Raw genomic sequence first — 22,764 nt, forward strand, 5'->3', positions numbered from 1 at the left:
TGAATAATCATGAAATCAACCCCAGCATTTCCATTTTACTTTATATATGAGTTTGTTTTACATATATAAATATACAAATGGCTTTGAGTATCCTGTATTAATTTAAGTGCTTAATGGAATCTTAGCCAATATTCTCTAAAATTCAAGCTGCTAGTACTGACTTACTTGTTTAAATGAAGGTCATATTTTGTTAATGCAGATAATTTTGCTTTCATACTGTCTTATTAAAAGAACAAGAAAATATTTGTCTTTGTAAGTTGAATATAATTTTATTATATCTAAAACAAATGGATTTCACATTATTAGAGTTTTATAGTGCTTCGCATTACAAACAAAGATGAATCAGGTTGGCTATTAAATCAGGCTGCTACTTTTTTTTTTCTCTTTTACCTTTTCAAGATTCTACAGAATGAGCAACTAGACGACATATCTCCCTTGGGTAATGAGGAGGTTTCAGCGGTTAGCCAAGCATGGTTTACAACTAAAGAAGATAAGGATTCTCTAACTAACAAAGGTAAGAGATACTGTGAATTTTAGTGTCCAGTGGAAAAAATGGACATGAAGAAGAGCTTGTAGTCATAAGGATTCTGAGTTGGGCCTTCATAATTATGGTTGAGTAGTTACAGTAATTGAGCCTTTCTAATTGAATTAAATTTGGCTCTGAATGGGACCATGAAACCAATATTCATTTTTCAGTCATTGATCATTAGTTCTGTGATATGAAGTAGGTTATAAACAGATGCACAGTGGTGTCATTTAAAAGACAATTCAGTTATTGCTTATGGGAGTAGGAAGTCAAGCCTTTTTTCAAAGTTCTGCTACTAACTTTGGTCTGATAAGCGGCTTAGAGGTTTAAAGTAACAGTGTTCATAGTGCTGCTGTGCTCATAAGGATTGCTAGGAAGTTACTACAACAAAGTGGAGGTTGTGTATATGCCACTCTGAAGTAAGGAAAGGAAACAAAAAGTAAGTAAATTGATTGTTTTCAACCACTGTACAGTAAGTACTCATTAAGAATAAATTATTCACTTGGTATCCAGTATATTGTGTTTACCTTGTCCTAGAATCTTTTATACATGTCTTTTTGCCCATAAAATTTATTTTTGACTGGAGAAATTTTTCAGAAAGTTTTGAGGGTGATTTGGCTTTTGTACTTATAAGTCCTATACTGCTGAAACAATAAGAGATGTAACTAAGAGGAAGTAATATTTTTTATGAATCTTTTACTTATTATCTCTATTTAGTAGGGTCAAATGTATTCTTTCTTAAAAACCAGAGGTCACAGAAGCAACTTTACCTGGGGATTTTTCAGATTTCAGATGAGTGAGACATTAAATTAGCTACATTTTATTCCTCTCAAGGAATAATATTTTCTATAGCATTACTTGTTTTCTTTTAAAGGACATAAATGGAAGCAGGGGATGTGGTCCAAGGAAGAAATTGATATTTTGATGAACAATATTGAACGCTATTTGAAGGTATCTTATGGCATATTTTTTTGTTTCACTAATTTTTTCATCGCCAATTGCAAAAAATATCAAAGCAGCATTTTGTATATAGTACTTAGGAGCTTTTCAGTAATTATGTAATGAATGACTGGCTAATATGTTGTAGATTAATAATTCTCAGTTGTATGATTATATTTTTAAGCACATTTTGAATTCTCAGTTTAAAATAGCTTTATTGCTTTAGTTAATACCCTGAAGTTTAGGCAGAATTTTAATAGCCTCTCAGAATCTTAAAGCCCCATCTTTTGAAGCAGCCTATAAATTAAGGTTTAAATTTATGTTGTGTAAAGTCTAAGATATGCATCTTCTTTGAATGAGTTTATGACATCACACTAGTCTTTCCCCTTAAAAAAAAATTTAGTCCATTTTCATATTCAGGCTTATATCCTGTTACCTTAGTCATCCTCTTCATTAAATGTCTGATGAAAACAGAATTTTTGAAGCACTAGAAATGTGAATTGCTTTAACAAATAGTGTTGGCTTTCAAATGCCTGCCAACAGTCCATGTGGAAATTCTGAAAACAGGTGAAGAATGATATAAGGCTCTGTGCCCTGTGAGTGATAACATGTTGTTAATTCTGCATGAGAACAAAGAAGGAAGAGTTTGTTCTCAGGGTTAGGACAGTTATGGAAAATATTTGGAAGAGCAGGATTTGAGCTGAGTTTTAAAGAAAGGGGTGGGAGTTAGGGGTAGAGTAGGGCTGGAGGGAACAGCATAAGTAAATGATGAGCGTCGAGGATTCAGAGTTCAAACCCAGAGTATGTTAAATTAACCCCTTTAACCCAAACCAAGATAATTAGCTTCTAGAACTTGGGCTTTGAAGTCCAGACCAAAGAATTAGAATTCTATCCTATAAGAAATGAGAAGAACTGGTAACTCAGTTTAGGGAGAGTTTGGGCAGGTAGATCTGTGCCCTTCTCAAGGAAATCTTTCCAGAGACTTGCTGACCATCCCAGTAATGGAGTTATGTTCAAATAGCGCATGTTTGAAATGGAGACCATTACCATTGTTTGGGAATGGGAAGTGTACAGAGTTTATTTAACTATTCTCCTATTGTTTGATACTTAGTTTAGGTACACGTTTTTACTGTTTAAATGCACTGCTGCCTAGAACGTCCATGTTCTTAATTTTAATCTGCACTCCTCCTAAACTACCCTTTATAAATTATAAAGAGTAAAAAACTTTTAATTCTTTATTAGTGAAGAAAGATCCTCCCCACCAAGCTAATTGTTTTAAGAGAAACAGAAATATAGTGACCATTGAAATGTATCTAGAAGTGTATTAAAAGTTGTCCACCGATCACAGACACTTAAGTTAAAATTGGAAAAATGCTACAGGTTTAGATAAGGCAGCAACGAATTGGTAAAAACACTGAATTTGGGGAATTAAGAAGCTGGTTTCTTGTGTAGGAGATTGGAGTAGATGATTTCCAAGGACTCTTTCAGCTTTATGATTAAGACTTTTAGATACCCATTTCAGGCGACCAGGTGAGAGCAGTAAGGACTTTACAGTAGTTGAAATAGAATTGGCAGGGAAAGGCAGATAAGCAAGTAGTCTCTAAGGAAGCCTGGTGACTGAATATTGGTGAAGAAGGAAAATGAGGAGTGGGAATAATTAAGGGTTTTTTAAAAATTGAGGATGTTTGGGAGAATGATGATAGAATTGTCAGAAATAGGAAATGTCCAAAAAGATGTACTGATCTTGGGAAAAGCTAACTTGTTTGATTTTGATTTTTGACTGTGATTTGCATTATGTGGTGCTCTTACAGGAACATTGTGGAGCTATTTTTAAACCAATTAATTAGGTGTCGTATATTCCATATTTTGGGTAAAAGGATAAGGTATTGTCAAAAGCAACAACAAAAAAAAGGGCAGAAAAATCTTTTCATCTCACTATAATATCATCCCACAACACAGTGCCTTGCATGTAGGTACTTGTAAATATTTAGGTTTAATTGTTTGCAGAATTGAAACTGCGTAAAACAATTTTAGAAAAGATTCTGAAATTTTAAAGTTTTTACCGTGAAGTTTAATACATTCAGAAGAGTGTTTAAAATGCATATCAGTGTAATTTTACCTGTTTTGAAATTTACGTAAGTTGATTCATTCTCTGGGTATTCTGTAACTGGCTTCTTTTGTTCAATATTGTGATTTTGAGACCCATCCCCTGTTGATTTTTTTTTTTAGCTTTCATCATGCAAATATATATACCATAAGTTACATGTTCCACAGTTAATGGTCATTTGGGTTCTTTTTAGTTTTTTGCTATTAATTTGTACAGATCTTTTGGGTGTAAATAGTATTTTATTATGGATTTAATTTTTATTTCTCTGATTACATATTTTTATATGCTTGTTGGCCATTTGTGTTTCCTCTTTGAAATTCCTGTTTGTGCCTTTTATCAGTTTTTTCTGTGGGGTGGTTTATCTTTTTATTTTTTGTGACGTTCTTAATGTATGCTGGATACTAATGGTTTTTTGGTTGTATTACAGATATCTTGTCCCAATTTAGTGGCCTGTCTTTTCCTTCTCTCTAGGTATCATTTGATGAAAGAAGATTCTTAATTCCAATTTCAAAATTATCATCTTTTTACTTCTGTGTTTTTCCAAGCTTGTTTAAGAAATCTTCCCCTGCCTCAAGGGCGTAAAGATATTCTCACATATATAGTTTTGCCTTTCACACTGATTTTTTTCTTGTGGGTATGAGTTAGGGTTTCAGTGTTATTGGGTTGTGGTTGTTTTTGTTTTGTTTTGTTTTATATGGATGATAATTGTCCCAGCATCATTAGGGAATGTCAGTCTTTTCCCAGTCTACAATATCCATTCTGTCCTACTCAAACTTCCACAGATGTGTTTCTAGGTTTTCTAATTTGTTCTTAGGTTCAGTTTCATACCTGCACCAGTACAGCTCTGTCTTCAGAAGTCCCAATATCTGACGGGGCAGGTCTCTTCATGAGTGTCTTGGCTATTCTTGGCCCTTTGCTCTTCCATTATAAATTTAGAATCAACCTGCAAAGAATGAAAAACTGTTGGAATTTTTATTGGGACTATATTGAATCTGAATCAATTTGAAGGGAATTAACATCTTTGTAATATTCTGACTTCCTCTTGAAGAACATTTTATAGCTCTCCATTTTAATTAGTTCCCCTTTAATGTCAGTTGATAGTTTTATGTTTGCTCCATAAAGGAATTGCATAACTTGCCTAAGATTTAGTCGTAATGCTTTTTAAATTTTGATGCTATTATTAGTGGGAATTTTAAAAGATTTTTTATGAGCTTTGTCTAGAAATACAAATGACAGCATTGATTTTGTAACCAGCATTCTTGCTAAGTACTCTTAAATAATTTTTGATTATAGATGTTTGGGTTTCTACATATATAACATCTGTAAATGATTCTTTTCTAATCTTTATGCTTTTTTAAAATTGGGGTATAGTTGATGTACAATATTATATAAGTTTCAGGTGTACATAGTGATTTACAATATTTAAAGGTTATACTCTGTTTATAATTATTATAATCTTTATGCTTTTTGAATGTTGGATTTTATGATTGCTCTTTCCATACCTATTGAGATTTTACTTTTTTTCCCATAAATCTTATGTGATTAATTGCTAATTTTTCTGAAATTAATACAAACTCATATTCCTGGAGTAAGATTACTTTTTGCATTGATTATTAACCTTTTTATACATTACTGAGTTCAGTGTGCTAAAATATTTTGAGGATTTGGGGGATCTATTTTAATGAATGAGCTTGGCCCGGAAGATCTTTTCTGAAACTCCCCTTGTCTGGTTTTGCTATTGAGATTACGCTAGCCTAACCAAATGGGTGGGGAATTGTCCCCGATTTTTATCTTTTTTTTTTTTAATAAATTTATTTATCTATTTTTATTTTTGGCTGCGTTAGTTCTTTGTTGCTGTGCGTGGGCTTTATCTAGTTGCGGCAAGTGGGGGCTACTCTTCGTTGCGGTGCTCAGGCTTCTCATTGCGGTGGCTTCTCTTGTTGCAGAACACGGGCTCTAGGTGCACAGGCTTCAGTAGTTGTGGCACGCGGGCTCAGTAGTTGTGGCTCACGGGCTCTAGAACGCAGGCTCAGTAGTTGTGGCACACGGGCTTAGTTGCTCTGCGGCATGTGAGATCTTCCCGGACCAGGGCTCAAACCCATGTCCTTGCTTTGGCAGGTGGACTCCCAACCACTGTGCCACCAGGGAAGCCCCACCCCCTTTTTATCTTTAGGATAGTTTAAAATCAGAATTATGTTTCTCTTAATTGTTTGGTAGGGTTTACCTGTAAAGTCATCTTGGCCTGGTGTTTTCATTGTGGGAAAATTATTAATAACTGATTAAATTTTCTTCATGGTCTGTGTTTATTAGATTTTCTTTCTCTTCCTGAGTCAGTTGGTAAGTTGACTTTTTCTAGGAAATCATACATTTATATAAGTTTTCAAATTTATTGCCATAAAATTTTTATAATGTTCAACTATCTAATCTCTGTAGCATCTCTCCTTAGGCGCCATTTTTCATCTCTAGTATTGTTTTGTCCTTTTTTTTTTTTTAAGTTTTGCCATAAGTTTATCTTTTTGTTTTTATTTAGTCTCATGGATCTTTTCAAAGAACCAGTTTTTAGCATTGCTTATCCTTTCTACTCTTGATTTGATTATATTAATTTTGTTCTTACGATTTCTTCCTTTTCTACTTTCTTTAGATTTAATTTTTTGTAATTTTAAAAGGGGTTGGCAGGACTTTATTGAATTATATACAACTTATTTTTGGAATACTTAAGTATCATTGTATTATCTCTTGCAGCATTTTAAACTTTATATTTGACTTATTAATGAATTATCAGTATGTTATTTTTCTAAATGCCATTGATGATTTTAACATAAAAAAACTTTTAAAAAGCATAGTATATCCATATGCATTTTATCAGAAATCCCTAAATCAAAGAAATGTAACCCATTTAGGCACGCGGAATAAAAGATGCTACAGAAATCATCTTTGAGATGTCAAAAGACGAAAGAAAAGATTTCTACAGGACTATAGCATGGGGTCTGAACCGGCCTTTGTTTGCAGTTTATAGAAGAGTGCTTCGCATGTATGATGACAGAAACCATGTGGGAAAGTATGAAAACTTGTAATGCTGCATGTTTTCATGTAATTTAGGGGAAATATTTAAGGAACTTTTTTAAATAAAATTATGATAAAAGCCTTAATTGGAGATAGTTATGAATTACTGTTGAGTGATGTTCATATTTTTATTCTCCAGGTCCATTTTGTAAATACGGTGAAACCTCATTACAATACGGCCTCTTTTAGAAATTAGAATCTAAATTACTTTATATGGGTTTAAGACTTAGCTGACTTAATACATCAAAGTCTGCTTTGTAGTAAAGTAACATTATAAAAAGTATAGTAGTGGTTAAAGATTTAGGAAGTGTAAAAAGAACTCTAAATTCATTGGTTAACATTTTTCCTATTCATATCTATAGTATAACATTTCCTAGGTCAGTGACTTCTTTTGTTTTTTTTAAATAATTTTCTACCAGAGTAGAAAATAAATTTCTGGATATAATTACCGATATTATATATCAGTAATATCTGTGGGAAGCCATCATATCTTCAATGAAATGATAATATGGTGGTGTTGGCATATTTTAAATTTCTCTCTGGGAGTTTTAGGTGGTAGTAGTGTGGCTTTCTAGATACTGCTTTTAAAAAGAACATTGCATTGGCTATATTGAGTACTTACCCACTAAAAAGAAAGCCTTTACATGGAGTAAGAATATGTCAGTTGTCCGTGCATGGGTAGAGAAAATAAAGAGAACTTAAAATTCTTCAGTGACATGTGAGAATTGACCATAGATTTTCTTTTTAGCTCCAGTTTACCATGTCATCCATAAGTCTTTCAGAATAGCTATGATATTAGAGTACCTGAACCTAACTTGAAATAGCACAAGAGTTAGGCAGCATAGGGGAAAATCTGTTTTAAATGCTGAATTTTCCTAGAGAAAATTGTTACAGTGCTCACTTTTATTATAGCTTAACGTATTTGTTGGGGTTTTTTTTTAAATAGAGGCATTAATTTTGATTTTTATTAATCTACTTTGAAATTGATTACTTTAAAAATGTTATCAATATGCTAAGTGACAACATTTGGCTCCCTAAGTGAAATTCTGATTTTTATTAAGTTTTTTAGCATTCTTTGTTTAATTGATCTTTTAAAAATTTCTTTAAATTTCTAGATACACACCTGAAGAAATTGAAAAGCTCAAGGAGTAAGTTTAACTTTCTTTTTTTCATTAATTCTGATAGTTGTGTTTTAATTTTTTTTAATATTTTGTGTTTTCTAAAGTTTTACTTTGAAAATGTCAAGAGATTTTTGGTAGACTAGTATAATTTAATCCTGCTGTTAAGCATAGTTGACCATGTAAAGAACTTATCAAATCTATATCTGCACAGAGTAGCCATGTCCATGAGTTGTCTTCTCTTGTTGTTAGTAACTAAATGTAATGCGTCCTTAGACCACTAATAGGGGTTACAAAAGAGATTAGATTGCCATTCTTGGTGACCTGAGGACTAAGTCTGGGGAACTTACACACCAGGATCAAAAGCAGGGTTGTGCTAATGGCTTACTTTAGAATGGCGAGTTGGCAAATGTTTCACTGACTATCTGGGCTGACTCTACCTTATACAGTCTTATTTTGCAGGAAACATAATTTTGGGACCATAAAGTATGGGTTAATGGATTGTATGGATCATGAAAAAAAAAACCCGAAGGCTGATCCTGTTTGTGATAATAAGGACTTGTGAAACTGTTTCAGGTGTCTGAGAAGAGCTTGTTAGGAGTGCTCAAAAGGGAGAAATCTGGGGATTGCCTGGGAAATTGTGTCAGTAACCTGAGGGGAAATTTGGTCTTTTTTGAACACATATCCAAGTTACTTATTTCTTCTCTGACCCAGGAAAAAGGCAATTGCTGCCTGTTTTTTTTTCACCCACAGACAACTGTGGACCCCAAAAAAAGGCCACACTTTCAAACTTTGGCTCTCAAAGTATTGCTGCCCACAACTTCCAAACCAGTCAAATGGGAAGAAGAAGAATGAAGAATAAATGATGAAATTAGAAGGGAGAAAACAATTGAACCAAATGCTGATTGGCAGACTCTTGTTTTAGGCTCCGGATAAAGCATGGCAATGACTGGGCAACAATAGGGGCGGCGCTAGGAAGGAGTGCCTCTTCTGTCAAAGATCGGTGCCGACTGATGAAGGACACTTGCAACACAGGTACTGTGAGTGCCACTGGTGTTTTTTGTCACCATTTGAGCTTCCTGCCCCTTCAGATACTGCTTTCTCTTCTGTTCTGAAAGAGATTTGCCATTCATTGTAGTTGAGGTTTTATTTTCTAGTGTCCTTTTTCTTCAGATAGACCCAACTAATCCTTTATTTTTTGCTCTGTGTAGTAAGGTGATATTTTTCACAGGGACACATCTCAGTTTCAAAGGTTTTATTTAGGTCTAGCATGTTTCCATTTTGTAGCAATTCAGAACTGCTCAGTCGGGGAAGTAACTATTTTTAAGTCTAATAGGTACTTTTAAGGCATATATGTAGGAAGTAATTTTAATTTAAGCCCATCTAACTATTGATCTTATGTTGGTAACAGCTTATCAACTCATATTTATGAAAAACTTTAGTTCTAGGCAGGTCCCAACTTGGGAAGAAGCTGTGTTCCGGAGGTTTGTATGTATTTTGCTTATTTCAAATTGAAAGTACATTTTTCCATAGAAAAAGCTTGTGATTGGTGTTTCAGTCCCCAGGCCAGACCACAGATGCCCAGTCCATTCGTAATGTATACAGATGTACTAACTGATGATAGATACTGTTAAACCTAACCTTCATGACCAACAAGAGTATTTAGGCTCCGCCACCAACTCTCACTTAACCTTTCTGAGCCTCAGTTTCCTCTATAAAATGAAGAAGTTAGAATAGATGACTTCACAGTTCCCTTTTCAGCTCTCATTTTTTCTGAATGATCCATAATCTATGCTCAGTCTTCTAATTAGAAAAATAGTTCTCAATCTAGGCTTGAGCTTCCAGGGAATATAATTTTCATCCTCACCCACTACCCTGCTGAAGTGGAGTCAGGAATGTTTCCTCCTTAACCACTCCGCCAGCACTATTACCTATAAGGCACTGAAAACATAAATTCCACCAACTCTAATTCTGTAGTGAATGACAGCTTAATGAATGAAGCAGGAATGGGAGCTTTAGACTTACGATGGGACCCCAGAGGTTCATGTAAGACACTAAGGATAGAACCCCTTTTGTGAGCATAATGGAAAAACACTGTGCCATTCCCTGATTGCCAGCCTGAGGGAATGCTCTGCCTGTTAACTTGCCTTGTTGCTATGTATCGTTTTGGATCAGGAGTTTTCTCTTTGGACCACGCCATGAGATGGCAGTCTGAGTTTCCCCTTCCTTTTTTGCCATGCTAAAATAGGAGAGCAGGACTTTGTCTTGAATCCATGATACCCAGAACTGTGCCTAGCACATAGATATTCAGTATATATTTGTTGAATGAATGCCTGAAAGGCAAGCACATAGCCTTTTTGAAATTTTCCAGAAGTTTTCAGCTACTAGTAACAAAATGGAAACAGAGTGGAAGACATTTTTAAGAGATTTTCTTTTTTTTTCCTGCTTTTCTGCTTAAGCTTTTCTAAGAAAAAGACTAATAGGAACATGTGATATTATTAGTGGGTTCATGGGTTCAAAAAAACGGAAATAGAAATATATGTGATTACCAGTCTCAGACTTATATTTTATCACAGTAGCTTGGAGTTGGGAAAGGAGATGGTATAAACCTAGTTTTTATTTTTACTGAAATGGGTGGGAAGCCATAGGTGTTACTCTACTTGTCCCTCCTCTTTCATTCCTGTAAATAATGGTCTCTGTTGAGCTTATTACTTCACTTCTGCGGAGCAAGGAATCTTAGGTGGGACTAAGAAAAAAGTATGAATGTTTGTGTCCATCAAGCCATCAATGGAACACTTCCCAGTTAGGACTTAATATAACTTGAGAAAATATAATTTTTTCTAGCTATGTTTTGAGTAGTTTTTCTTTCCTTAAAGAGTCAGTCTGTGCTTTCTATTAGGATTCTATATTTTCTTTTGTAGTACTAAGAACTTTACTGGGTTAGTAACTGTCTTAGCAGGTATATGCAGGATTTCCATGTTTCATTCAGAAATAATTCTAATATTACTGCATACTTCCCATCAGTCTCTTGAAATACAGGGCTGAATCTGATTTGCAAAATAAGGAGAAGGTAGCAGTGGTAGTCTGGATGATTTCCTTCTTTCAGGGAAGTGGACAGAAGAAGAAGAAAAGAGACTTGCAGAGGTGGTTCATGAATTGACGAGCACTGAGCCAGGTGACATAGTCACACAGGGTGTGTCTTGGGCAGCTGTGGCAGAGCGGGTGGGTACTCGCTCAGAAAAGCAGTGTCGTTCTAAATGGCTCAACTACCTGAACTGGAAACAGAGTGGAGGTACTGAGTGGACCAAGGAAGATGAAATCAATCTCATCCTCAGGTTTGTGTCCTAAATCTTCTAATAACAAAAGCTGCTTAATTGCCGTGGCTATCTAGATTGGCTTTCCTCTTTTGGTTTCCATAGATGCCTAATGTCTGAATAGCATCCTTTCCATAGAGAGCCACTGTTTAAAATCCTAAATATTTCATATTGAGCTCTTTTTTGTTTTGTTTTGTGTTTGTTCCTTTTTTAGTGGATTTAGTGCTCGTGTAAAGTACCAGATTGAAGGCGTGGAGACTGAAGTCCTCTCTATATCCACAGAACAGGTATGGCACAGGCAGCGGCAGTGCAGCTTTTCCACTGTCCCACCAATGTGCCTCAGTCCTAGCCAAGAGGGACCATGTTGAGGGTAAGAGGGCTATCAGTCTCCATGCCCTTCAATCTTTGGCTACTATGCTAAGATTGCCCAGTCTACAGTTAACCCACACCTTCAAATTGGACCAAATTAGACACTTCCATTTCATACATATCCAAAAATAGCTTTAAGATAATCCCAAGTTTATTTTTTACATTAGTTGGTTTAACCATTTAGACTTAGAAACTCAAATGAGCAAAAATACCAGCAAGAAAATAGCTGAGACACTTAAGTAGTAGAAGTTGCTTTTGTGGCTACACCCTACTGAAAATCAAGATCGTGACAGTTAAAAGTAGAAAACAAATAGACATTAAAACCCCAAATTTAGTTGTACTATTTTGTATTGATTGTGGTTTTTTGGGTTGCTGCCTGAGTATTGTTTTTATCTTTTTATTACTTTGTTTTGAGTTTTGTTTTTAATATAGTTTTTTCCAGCTAGTCATCTTTATAAATAGTTCCTTTCTAAGTAATTTTGTTTATTTTACAAATGGAAAAGCTCAGATCTAGGAAATAACATTATAACATACTATAAAACATTGTAGAACACTATACAACTAAACCTGTCCTTATCTTATTCTAACCTTTAGCTATTCCCTTTCCTTCATGGTGCTTCATCTGGTTCTGACCATTTATGGTATGGCCCATTGGTGGTACCATTAACAAGGCTGCTACTGTGATGTTTCATAGCTCTTAGCTGTGGAAGCAGGTCTGCACTCCTGCAGTCCATCCTTTCCTATAATTGAACAGTAGTATCTCAGTGACACAACCTGCCATTCCCTTTATTGCCAGTGCCATCATCTGTAGTTAGAGGAGGGTTCTTATGGAGAAACAAACATCTAACAGATGCTTATTTTGTAACTTGTAGGATAGCAGAGCTTGATGTAGCTGATGAAAATGACATAAACTGGGATCTGTTAGCAGAGGGATGGAGCAGTGTCCGTTCACCACAATGGCTTCGAAGTAAATGGTGGACCATCAAAAGGCAAATTGCAAACCATAAGGATGTTTCATTCCCTGGTAATGTATTATTTGCTTCTTAAGTCCTTCCTTTGTCTTACCGTATTTAGTCCTCAAGGAATTAGAGGTTAGAAGTTCTTTGCCTCAGCTGAAGAGATACGAATCATAGTAGGCTTTTACTTCAACCTCTGCCCTATTTCTTTGGGTAACTGTCTTCCCCTGAGAAGAGTTGATATGACTTTTAATTCTCAAAGCACCAAAGATAAACTATACACATCGGGCTTCCCTGGTGGCGCAGTGGTTGAGAGTCCGCCTGCCGATGCAGGGGACGCAGGTTCATGCCCCGGTCCGGGAAGATCCCACATGCCGCGGAGCGGCTGGGCCCGTGAGCCATGGCCGCTGAGCCTGAGCGTCTGGAGCCCGTGCTCCGCAACGGGAGAGGCCACAACAGTGAGAGGCCTGCGTACCGCAAAAGAAAAAAACTATACACATCTACACACATTCTTATCCTTTCACATAAACTATGAAGAGGAAGTAAATTTTAAATGTGTATTTTCACTGTATACAAAGATGTAAGAACTTACATTTAAATCAACTTTTACGAATTGAATAATTTCAAATAACTGGGTTAGAGAAATTCTGTGGTGATTTATTTTGTAGAACAAAAGCTTGCAAATTTCTAATTTCATTTGTTATGTAAATCTAGAGATCTTAGGTTTGCTTAAGTGAGATATAGCATACTTTCCACTTCACTGTCTGCTTTGTTCTTAGACACGGAACTAAATTGTAGTCTGTATGATTTAGGTAATCAGATTCCCTCCCATTGGTCTAGTGCTCCAACTTCCATTTTTGCAAAGGAAAATTAAATGCTGAGGAATTTGGCTTGATGAAAATGTTTTAAAAACCCAGTTATAAATTTATTTTACACTTTAAAAATTATAAATTCTGGTATAACCAGGAGAGTAAATGAATACTAATGTAACATGAACCCAGCCAGATTGCAGCATTACCTGAGAGGATTGATGTAGTTTATCATGATTAGTAGAGGAGTTGGCTTTCCTGTACAAGAACTCAAGGCGGTTGCATACTGTTTGGAAAAGGTCAGCTGCTACTCTGGAGTTGTAAGTTAGACTCACAGCCAACTGATTATGTTCTTGCAGTGGCTAAAAAGTGCCCAGGGTTGGGGGAGGGAGAGTAGTAGACTATTCATTGCTGACTGAAAATAAGTTAATTAGCATTACCAATATTCTCCCTAAATAATAAGAATTTTATCAAGAAGTCCTAGGACATAGAAAATGTCTTATTTCCATGTTCCTTACAATGGCTTTTAATTCATCTTTGATGGCAAAAACAGTATCATGTTATGAATTTTTTAAATCTCTTTTGACGGATGTTTCCAAAAATTTCCAGACAGGTTGTAGTTTTTAAATATTTTTATTGTTATTTTGGTAAGATCACATATCCAGTATACAATTATTTATTCCAAATACTTTCCCTCCTTACCCCCCACCTCCCTTGCTGCTTAGATGGTGGTCTGTCGGAGAATCAATGTTCTTTTTGTCTACCCATCTCCCTTCAGTCTTGATAAAAGGTCTTAAACAGTTACATGAGAATCAAAAAAACAACCCAACGCTTTTGGAGAATAAATCAGGATCTGGAGTTCCAAACAGTAATTCCAGTTCCAGCGTACAGCATGTTCAGATCAGAGTTGCCCGCTTGGAAGACAATACAGCCATCTCTCCAAGCCCCATGACAGCCCTGCAGATTCCAGTCCAGATCACCCATGTCTGTAAGTAACCTTCAGACTCCATGCTGTTTGAACTATATGATTTCGTTAATGGCTCTGACACCTTTCAGTCTTCTAGAATGTTGACAGAAATTTATCCAAGTTGAGAAATTAAAGGAGATCTAAGGCATTTTTTGTTTATTAGCTTGATTAATATTTGCACAAAGGATGAATGTGTGACAGGAAAGAATGATAACCCACTGCCCAGCCATTATAAACCATTTTAAATCATCTTACTTTCTAGGTGTTATAAAGAATTAATGGTTAATAGAAAACTACCTAAAATACAGTCAACTAAGCAAAGAAAGAGAGTCCCTAGGATGGCACATCATTTGTAGTAATTCACCAGAAGACACACAAATGAAGAATGGATTTGAAGTCAAATGTAGAAGACATGGGTTTTGGTGAGGTTGAAAAACATTTTCTTCAGAGAGTAAAGAACCAGTGTCCTACGGGAACTGTTTTGTTTACCCCTCTCTTTTCCTTAGCCTGTGACATTTTTTTTGTGCTTAATGAGATGAGAGCCCAGTGATTGTTATAGGGAGAGGAAATTTATTTCCGAAGATCTAAGCCAAGTTGATCTTTCTACCTTTCCATTAGAGAGGGACAGAAAAGGAATGAGGATAAAATTCTCAGAACCATATTATTTTTCACTTTTACCTCACTTTTTTTCCCTACATAATGTTATTTGCCTATGGAAAGGCCATTGCCAAGAGTTTATCAATCACTTGGTGTTATTCTCATTGGCATTTTAAGTGGGACAGTTCTTTCTTGGCAGGGATGTCCTCCTGCACACTGCGGGATGTTTAGGGTCCCCTGACCTCACCCACAAAATGCCAACCGTGCTTTCCAGTCAGTATGACAAATAAAAACACCCTACAGATTTTCACATATACTCTATGATCCCATTTGAGAATCATTGGGCCACTTATTGGCATTATTAACACTGTATTTCTGGGAATTCCATGGCGGTCCAGTGGTGAGGACTCCGTGCTCTCACTGCCCAGGGTGTGGGTTCAATCCCTGGTCAGGGAACTAAAATCCCACAAACTGCACAGCAAAAAACAAACAGACCAAAAAAACCTATATTCTGATGTTTAAATTAATTATGCTTGTCTTATTCTTAAAGTTCTAATTTAAATTTGGTTATTTGCTTTAGCTTTCTACCAGTGCAGTAAAGCATGAAGAATTTATTTTCTTTAGCCCTGCTTGTTTTGTTTTGTAGTCTTGAGGATTGCAAAGCAACTGAAATTACTAGTCCACCATAAATGTGAGAGCTGCTGTTGGCTAAAAATTTTTTGTGCATGGAGAATGTTACAGTTTTCCTTGGCTACTGGGTTGACAATGCTTATTGGGAAAATAGCAAACGTTTTATAAATGGTACCTTAATATTGTTCACAGCATGGCTTTTTTTTTTTTTTTTTTTAAGTACTAGAATAATTTTATTTCTTCCAGCAAGAAATGTGAGTATAGTAAGAGTTTTACAACACACCCATTATTCTTGCCATTTGGGCTAAAATCTCATGATTGTTTCTTTCTTTAGGTTAGAGGTCAGGGATTAGCAAACTTTAGGGCCAGAACAGTAAATATGAATATATTAGGCTTTGCAGGCCACATAGATCTCTATGAAATTTTCTATTTTGTTTTTAAACCATCCTTTAAAAATGTAAAAAACATTCTTAGCCTTGAGCCACATTTGTCTCCAGCCATAATTTGCTTACCTTTCATTTAGGTTATTTATCTGAAATCACTTCAAATTATTCTAGGTATGATCTTAAGAATCCATCAAATAGTAAGAGAACTAACATGCATTCAGTGCATTTCTTTTAAACTGAGAAGCATTATAGTCAGAATATAATAAACATTATACATTAAAAGTCAATTTCAAATCATTTTTCACATAGATTTACCTACAGATGGAACTGAAAGCACCAAAAGAGATTACATTTCTTCTCATTAGCCCTAGTTCCATATAACCTTGAGCAGCAGACAATGACCAAGTCCGAGCCTCAGCTGACATATCTGTAAAGAGATCATACTGTCCAGTCTCTGAAGTGCTATTTAGTCTCCCTAGTACAGTCATCTGACACTATATGTATTTCATGTTTCTGATCCTCACAACAACTATATGAGGTAGACAGGGCAGATAAAGTCTCTGAACATTAGTTTGGGTTAAAGTAAGTTATTTGCCCGGGTTTACATTGCCAGAAGTGATGTCACTACAACTAAAGCCTAGTGTTACAGGACACCTATATATTCCAGACATCTATACTTCTTACCAGAAGGTCCAGGAAAACTTATTTTATCAAGTTCCTGTCTCTTTGCAGGTTAGCCTTGGTGTATTCCTCTTACTTCCTAACATTAGAAATATTTCATGATCTATAGCAGAGGTTAGCAAATATCGTCTCTGTCATAGCTACTCAACTGCCCTTGTAACGCAAAAGCAACCGCAGAAAATACATTAACGAACAGGAATGAGTGTGTTCCTATAACACTTCATTTACAAACACTGACAGTGGGCTGGATTTGGCTGTGGGTCATGGCTGGCTGACCCTTATATCTGTGCCATCCCAGACAAGTCCATTAGATTTCTTATCTCTTATAAGAAATTTAAATGACTTCGGGTTTCCAGGCAAATTATTCAATACGAGATTGCCCTCATAATTAATTGAGTACACTAAGAAAATTTAAATTTAAAAAGTGTTTGTTTATTGTCCTTGTTCTTACCACAGCTTCAGCAGACTCCCCGGCTGCTACCGTTGACTCGGAAACAATAACACTAAACAGTGGAACACTACAGACCTTTGAGATTCTTCCGGTGAGTAACTACTTTAAAAAGCAGATATTGGCCATTTTATGCATAAGAAAGATCAATTGGTATCAGTTTTAGAAATGTTATATAAGCAAATGAAATGTAAAAATTAACCTGATTGTCATTAAGTGTAACTATATCCATGGCTTTGAAAGCCAAGATGGTTAGAAGACAACATAAGTCAGACTTCCACTTTTATAATTTGTCTTTTAATCTATATATAAACCAATAATATGTTCTTTTTATAGATGAAAATGACAGTGCTAACAAGTAGGGTACATGCTATGTATTTTTACTGAGTCATAAATATATACTCAAAAAGTTCATATTGGTTATTTGAGAAAAAGTTTATGGAATGAATTATTTAACAACAGTCAGTAAACACTACTAGCCCATTGTGGGATACAGGATTTAAAAGTCCTAGTCATAAATGATATAGCCACTTAGGCAAAGAATCTTGCAATCCCTAAAAAGGTTAAACATACAGTAATCATATGACCTACTAATTCTAATCCCAGGTGTACCTAAGAGAAATGAAAATATATGTCCACATAAAAACTTTTACATGAATGTTCATAATAACTAAAAGCAGAAACAACTCATATGTCCATCCGCTGATAAATGGGTAAATAAAATGTGCTGCAGCCATACAAATGATTATTTGGCAGTAAAAAAATATGCTACCACGAGGATGAACCTTGAAAACATTATGCTAAGTGAAAGAAATTAGACACAAAATATATAGTGTACGACTCCCATTTATCTGAAACGTCAAAAATAGACAAATCTGTAGAGACAGAAAACAGATTAGGGGTTAACTATGCTAAGAGGTTTTGGGGAGAGATGGGGCATGACTGCTAATTTAAATGTAATTCCTTGGAGGGGTGATGATGAAAGTTGAAAAGAAAAATGCCCCAGTTCTTTCCCTTCTTTCTAAAATAGGTAAACCCAGAATTATTAGCTCATTTTTCATGAAGAATATATAAGGTATATTTTATTTAAATTATGTCAAGATTTATTTGCCGTGAAGAACATAAGGGGTATTAGTGCAAGTTTATTTATCCTATCCACAGCCAAATCTCATAGGAATGGCCCATCTAGCAAAAGGTTCTTTTGTTGTTGTTGTTGTACACGGGCCTCTCACTGTTGTGGCCTCTCCCGTTGCGGAGCACAGGCTCCGGACGCGCAGGCTCAGTGGCCATGGCTCACGGGCCCAGCCGCTCCGCGGCACACGGGATCCTCCCGGACCGGGGCACAAACCCGTGTCCCCTGCATTGGCAGGTGGACTCGCAACCACTGGGCCACCAGGGAAGCCCCAAAAGGTTCTCTTTTGGATCTCCTGCTAGGCCACTTGCTTAACTTAAGCCTCGGTTTCCTAATCCATTGGTCTCCAAAATAGGGATGTGTAAGAAGACCATTTGCCATAGGTAGAAAACAACTTCGCTTTACATTTTCTGCCACCTCACCCTCCCTTTCCCCCTGGCCTAATAAACAATATATACACATATATTTAGGGTATGTGTTCAGGTTTTAACTTACAGGGTCACAATCAAATATTTAGAGACTCTTATTTATAAATAAAACATGATAATAGTGCCTCAGCTTATGAGCATTAAATGTATTTAAGCATATTAAATAAAATACATGTATATGACATACATGTACATGTAAAGTGTTTATTATACTGCCTGATAATGTGTGATTAATAAATACAACCTTTAGGAGAACAGCTAGCTTTCACTTTTACAGAGAGAGAGAAGAAAAAGTGAGTTGAGTCCCCAGTGTGTGCCAGGCACCATCACAATCATTTCTAATCCTCGACAAACCTTTCTATGAAAAGTAGTTACTATATCTGCTTTAGCATTACAGAAACCTAGATTCAGTGAGTCAGTAGCCAGGAGAGCTGCTGTGGCCTAAGTCCACAAGACCACATCAGACTAAAGAACCCAGGCTATATGACTTTAACTTCCAGCTCTATTCTAAGTGCAAAAACTTTTCCTTCAGAGTGTTAGGATAAACCAAACTCAGATTATCACGTAGAAGCTTATGGTTGTGAAACGTGTGTTGTTGTTCAATAGTTTTGTTACACTTTCATAAAAGATCTCAAAAGATAAACGTACTGTCAGTGAAACAGCTTTTCAATTAGAAGTTTTTTCTTTCAACGAACACTAATTGCTATTTCTATACATATTCTCTGAACATAAAAAAATTTCCTAAAATTATACTATGAAAAAAATCTATTCAAGTAAGTAAACACTGCCATAGTGCCTTTTGGAAAATGTGAAGTTTTAACTGGGAGACTGCTAGTTTTTATGTGCTACAGAGAAGGGATAAAGAGGGGAGACGAGGTATGCTGGATTACTGTGCTACAAACAGTGGCTTATGAGACCATGTCTTGGACTGAAACAGATAGCTGAGACCAGACCATAGACATACAGGGAGTGAAGAGTAGGATTAGGCCTTTCCTCTGTTAAAGCTGCAGGCCGAGAAATGACTTACAACAGATAAATGGTCCAGAATGTTACACCCTTCATTTTATTATTTGCCCCTTCCTGATTGGTAAGTACATTTGTGGCTAGTAAATTAAAGTCTCCGTTTCGGATGTAGAGCTAGACTTAATGGGTACTAAGTGTACTTACTCAGTGGTTTGATGCACCTGTGTTCATCTTATTTTTCTTCTTCCTTCAGTCTTTCCATTTACAGCCCACTGGCACTCCAGGCACCTACCTACTTCAAACAAGCTCAAGCCAAGGTCTTCCGCTAACTCTGACTGCTAGTCCCACAGTAACCCTGGCGGCTGCCGCTCCTGCTTCTCCTGAACAGATCATCGTCCATGCTTTATCTGTATGTCACCTTACATAAATTCCTTGATTTTTCTAGTTTCTGTAGAAAAGACTCGCGAACTGATAAGTAACACCAGAGATGGACTCATGTGCCTTCAATTACAATATCTTGGGGGAGGGGGAAATAAATTTTGAGCTCCGTTCAAACACTTTGGTATCGATACCTGTTAGGGACCAGGATTAGCTGATACAAAATATAAGAGCCAATACTATTGTAGTCCATTTACTTAAACAATTCTTCCTACCACTGTTGTCCCAGGAGCAATGTTTTACACCTTCACTGGGGTACATCCCTCGTTCCCTGGGTCTCCTTACATGACACGGACTTCCGTTAGGGGAAAAGGGATATTACGAGAGCAGCGGCCCCACTGTGTAAAGAATAGGGGTTCTAGAAAAACAGTGATAAGAACACTGAAGTTCCAGAGGTGAGACAGAGGCATGGAGGGGACAATAGGGTACCACTTATAAATATCATTTGTTGTCTATAACTTTAGTCTGGTGGGTACTTTTTCATTTTGCCACTGGTCGTTTTCTTTAACATTTTACAGCCAGAACATTTGTTGAACACAAGTGACAACGTCACAGTGCAGTGTCACACACCAAGAGTCATCATTCAGACAGTTGCCACAGAAGACATCACCTCTTCCATATCGCAAGCAGAACTGACAGTGGATAGTGATATTCACTCATCTGATTTTCCTGAGCCTCCAGATGCCCTAGAAGCAGACACCTTCCCAGATGAAATTCATCAGCCTAAGCTTACTGTAGAGCCATCATTTAATGATGCTCATATATCCAGATTCAGTGAGCAAAATAGCACAGAACTGATGAACAGTGTTATGGTCAGAACAGAAGAAGAAACCTCTGACACCCACCTTCAACAAGAGGACGCACCCTCCCCTTTAGCCCGGGCTTATGTTACTGAGGTGAGTTGCACTTAAGGAAATAGCCTTAAGCCTCAAACCTGCAGTTTGGGAAAAGCCTAGAAATCATTTATGGAAAGATGTCCTCAGTACCTCCTATTTTCTTTAGACACACAAAATAAAGCACAAACCCCTACCTGACCTGAAGTATCATTCAACCAGCAGTGTTGCTCTTACCACAGTTCCTCACTAAAACCTTTCCTTCTCCACCCCCTATAGACTGAGAAATGTTTGTTGGAACCCATGGAAGCATTTTCCTGAGGATGGTTTGTAACAGGTCTTTGTGGTTCAGTTTAGGAACCTCATCCCACAGTGTTACAGCATTGTTTCTTCTATATTCAGGGTCTATAGCTGAATTGGTTCTTTAAAATTACTTTTTGCTAGTATGTAATACATTGGGGTATGAGGTTATTACTTTTGTCCATTTTAAGACCTTAACTTTGATTTCTTTTAATTTTAACTTCAAAGTGGGATAATATTTGAAAGTTAAGTCCCTTCAAGCCTAAATGTGTTTGGGGACTTAAGGAAAACTAATAAGGAATATGAGACAGAATCTCATTTTTTTAATTATTATTACTTAGGATTTAGGGTCTCCTACCATAGAAGAACAAGTTGATCAAACAACAATTGATGATGAAACGATACTTATCGTTCCTTCACCACATGGCTTTATCCAGACATCTGATGTTATAGATACTGAATCTGTCTTGCCTTTGACAACACTAACAGGTACTGTAACTCCTTCGAGTGCCTGATAAATCTTAAGGTGGAAATCTGCTTGTTAAATTTTCACTTTGGTAGAAGAACACTTACTCTAAATTCTTGACATGGATTAGAGGATATATACATTTAAGATTAACTTGAAACTTATCTCATTACAGATCCCATATTCCAACATCATCGAGAAGAATCAAACATCATTGGATCATCTCTGGGCAGTCCTGTTTCAGAAGACTCAAAAGATGTTGAGGATTTGGTAAACTGTCATTAGGTAATTCTTAGAAACAGGTAGTTCAGGCAAAGAAGCCACACTGTTAATTACAACATCTCCAAAGAAATAGGAGCAACCCGCAAGAGGCTTAATTTACCATTCCTCTGGCTTTTAAATAGCTACAGTGCTCAAGCCACATACAGTGTTGCTGCTATGACTTTTTACCTCCTTTAAATATATCATCTGAGGTCTAGTCTTATGACAGTGTAGCTGAGTGGAGCACTGGGGTCTCTCTTAACTGTAGAGGTCCTAGTGATTAGTGTTACTTGTCAGCGGGGAATTTCATTCACTTTAGCTGAGAGAAGTTTAAAATCACCAAAGCTTAACTACTGTTTTAAAAGCAGTAATATTTATCTCTAAAGATCAGACATGGCACTCTATCCAGTCTCAAATAGGCCTGTTTATATTTCAGAGAAGCTACATCACCATGGTCTAGAGCTTACCAGTGACCTTCTCCACAAAGCTTATCTTCTAAGTAGTTTGAGACTTGGGGTGTGGTGGTTACTTTTGGTTTACCCATTGCTGGCAGTGGGAGCTGATTTAGGCTGGGCGAAGAGGAAAGCATTAAGAGAATTAAAATTCACTACAGGCTTGTTTGTTTTTAATATGGATGAGAGTAGGAAGACAAAATTCATGAGAAGCTAAGAGTTTTCACCCCCTCAGAACCCACTGTCATCAGTTTACAGAGTTAGCACTTTGAAGTAAAACTAAATGGGAAAGGAAGTAAAGTTGCCTATCCTATGCCATGACCTTTTATTACACGTCTTGCTATGTAAGTTACCCAGGAAATAGTTGAGGAGAGGATCAGAGTTTGCCGTTCACTTAGTGCATTAACTGATGGGGGTTTGATATAACTTCTCCCTCTCAGGCATTTTAAAAAAACAAAATTTGCTTCTGTAATGAAAGGAAACAAATCAAGAGTCATTCCTATACCAGAGAAGGTTAAGCCAAAATTAGCCTCTAGGGCTTTAATGAATATGACCCCTATAGAAAAGTCAAAAAAAAACTT

General features: G+C 36.4%; 1 protein-coding gene across 1 annotated transcript in view; it reads left to right on the forward strand.

Annotated features, from left to right (window-relative positions):
* DMTF1 (cyclin D binding myb like transcription factor 1) overlaps positions 1 to 22,749 on the forward strand; it is a 44,225-nt gene extending 21,476 nt beyond the window's left edge. The window contains exons 7-19 of the mRNA XM_065883488.1: positions 400 to 514; positions 1,401 to 1,477; positions 6,473 to 6,630; positions 7,751 to 7,783; positions 8,679 to 8,788; positions 10,860 to 11,088; positions 12,309 to 12,460; positions 13,980 to 14,189; positions 16,919 to 17,004; positions 19,687 to 19,842; positions 20,390 to 20,767; positions 21,346 to 21,493; positions 21,646 to 22,749. Coding sequence (XP_065739560.1) covers positions 400 to 514; positions 1,401 to 1,477; positions 6,473 to 6,630; positions 7,751 to 7,783; positions 8,679 to 8,788; positions 10,860 to 11,088; positions 12,309 to 12,460; positions 13,980 to 14,189; positions 16,919 to 17,004; positions 19,687 to 19,842; positions 20,390 to 20,767; positions 21,346 to 21,493; positions 21,646 to 21,755 — 1,962 coding nt within the window. The 3' untranslated portion in view covers positions 21,756 to 22,749. The remainder of the gene's footprint in view (positions 1 to 399; positions 515 to 1,400; positions 1,478 to 6,472; positions 6,631 to 7,750; positions 7,784 to 8,678; positions 8,789 to 10,859; positions 11,089 to 12,308; positions 12,461 to 13,979; positions 14,190 to 16,918; positions 17,005 to 19,686; positions 19,843 to 20,389; positions 20,768 to 21,345; positions 21,494 to 21,645) is intronic.
* Positions 22,750 to 22,764: the final 15 nt, after the last annotated feature.

The sequence above is a fragment of the Phocoena phocoena genome, chromosome 9 (assembly GCF_963924675.1).
Source record: "Phocoena phocoena chromosome 9, mPhoPho1.1, whole genome shotgun sequence".
Classification (NCBI taxonomy): Eukaryota; Metazoa; Chordata; class Mammalia; order Artiodactyla; family Phocoenidae; genus Phocoena; species Phocoena phocoena.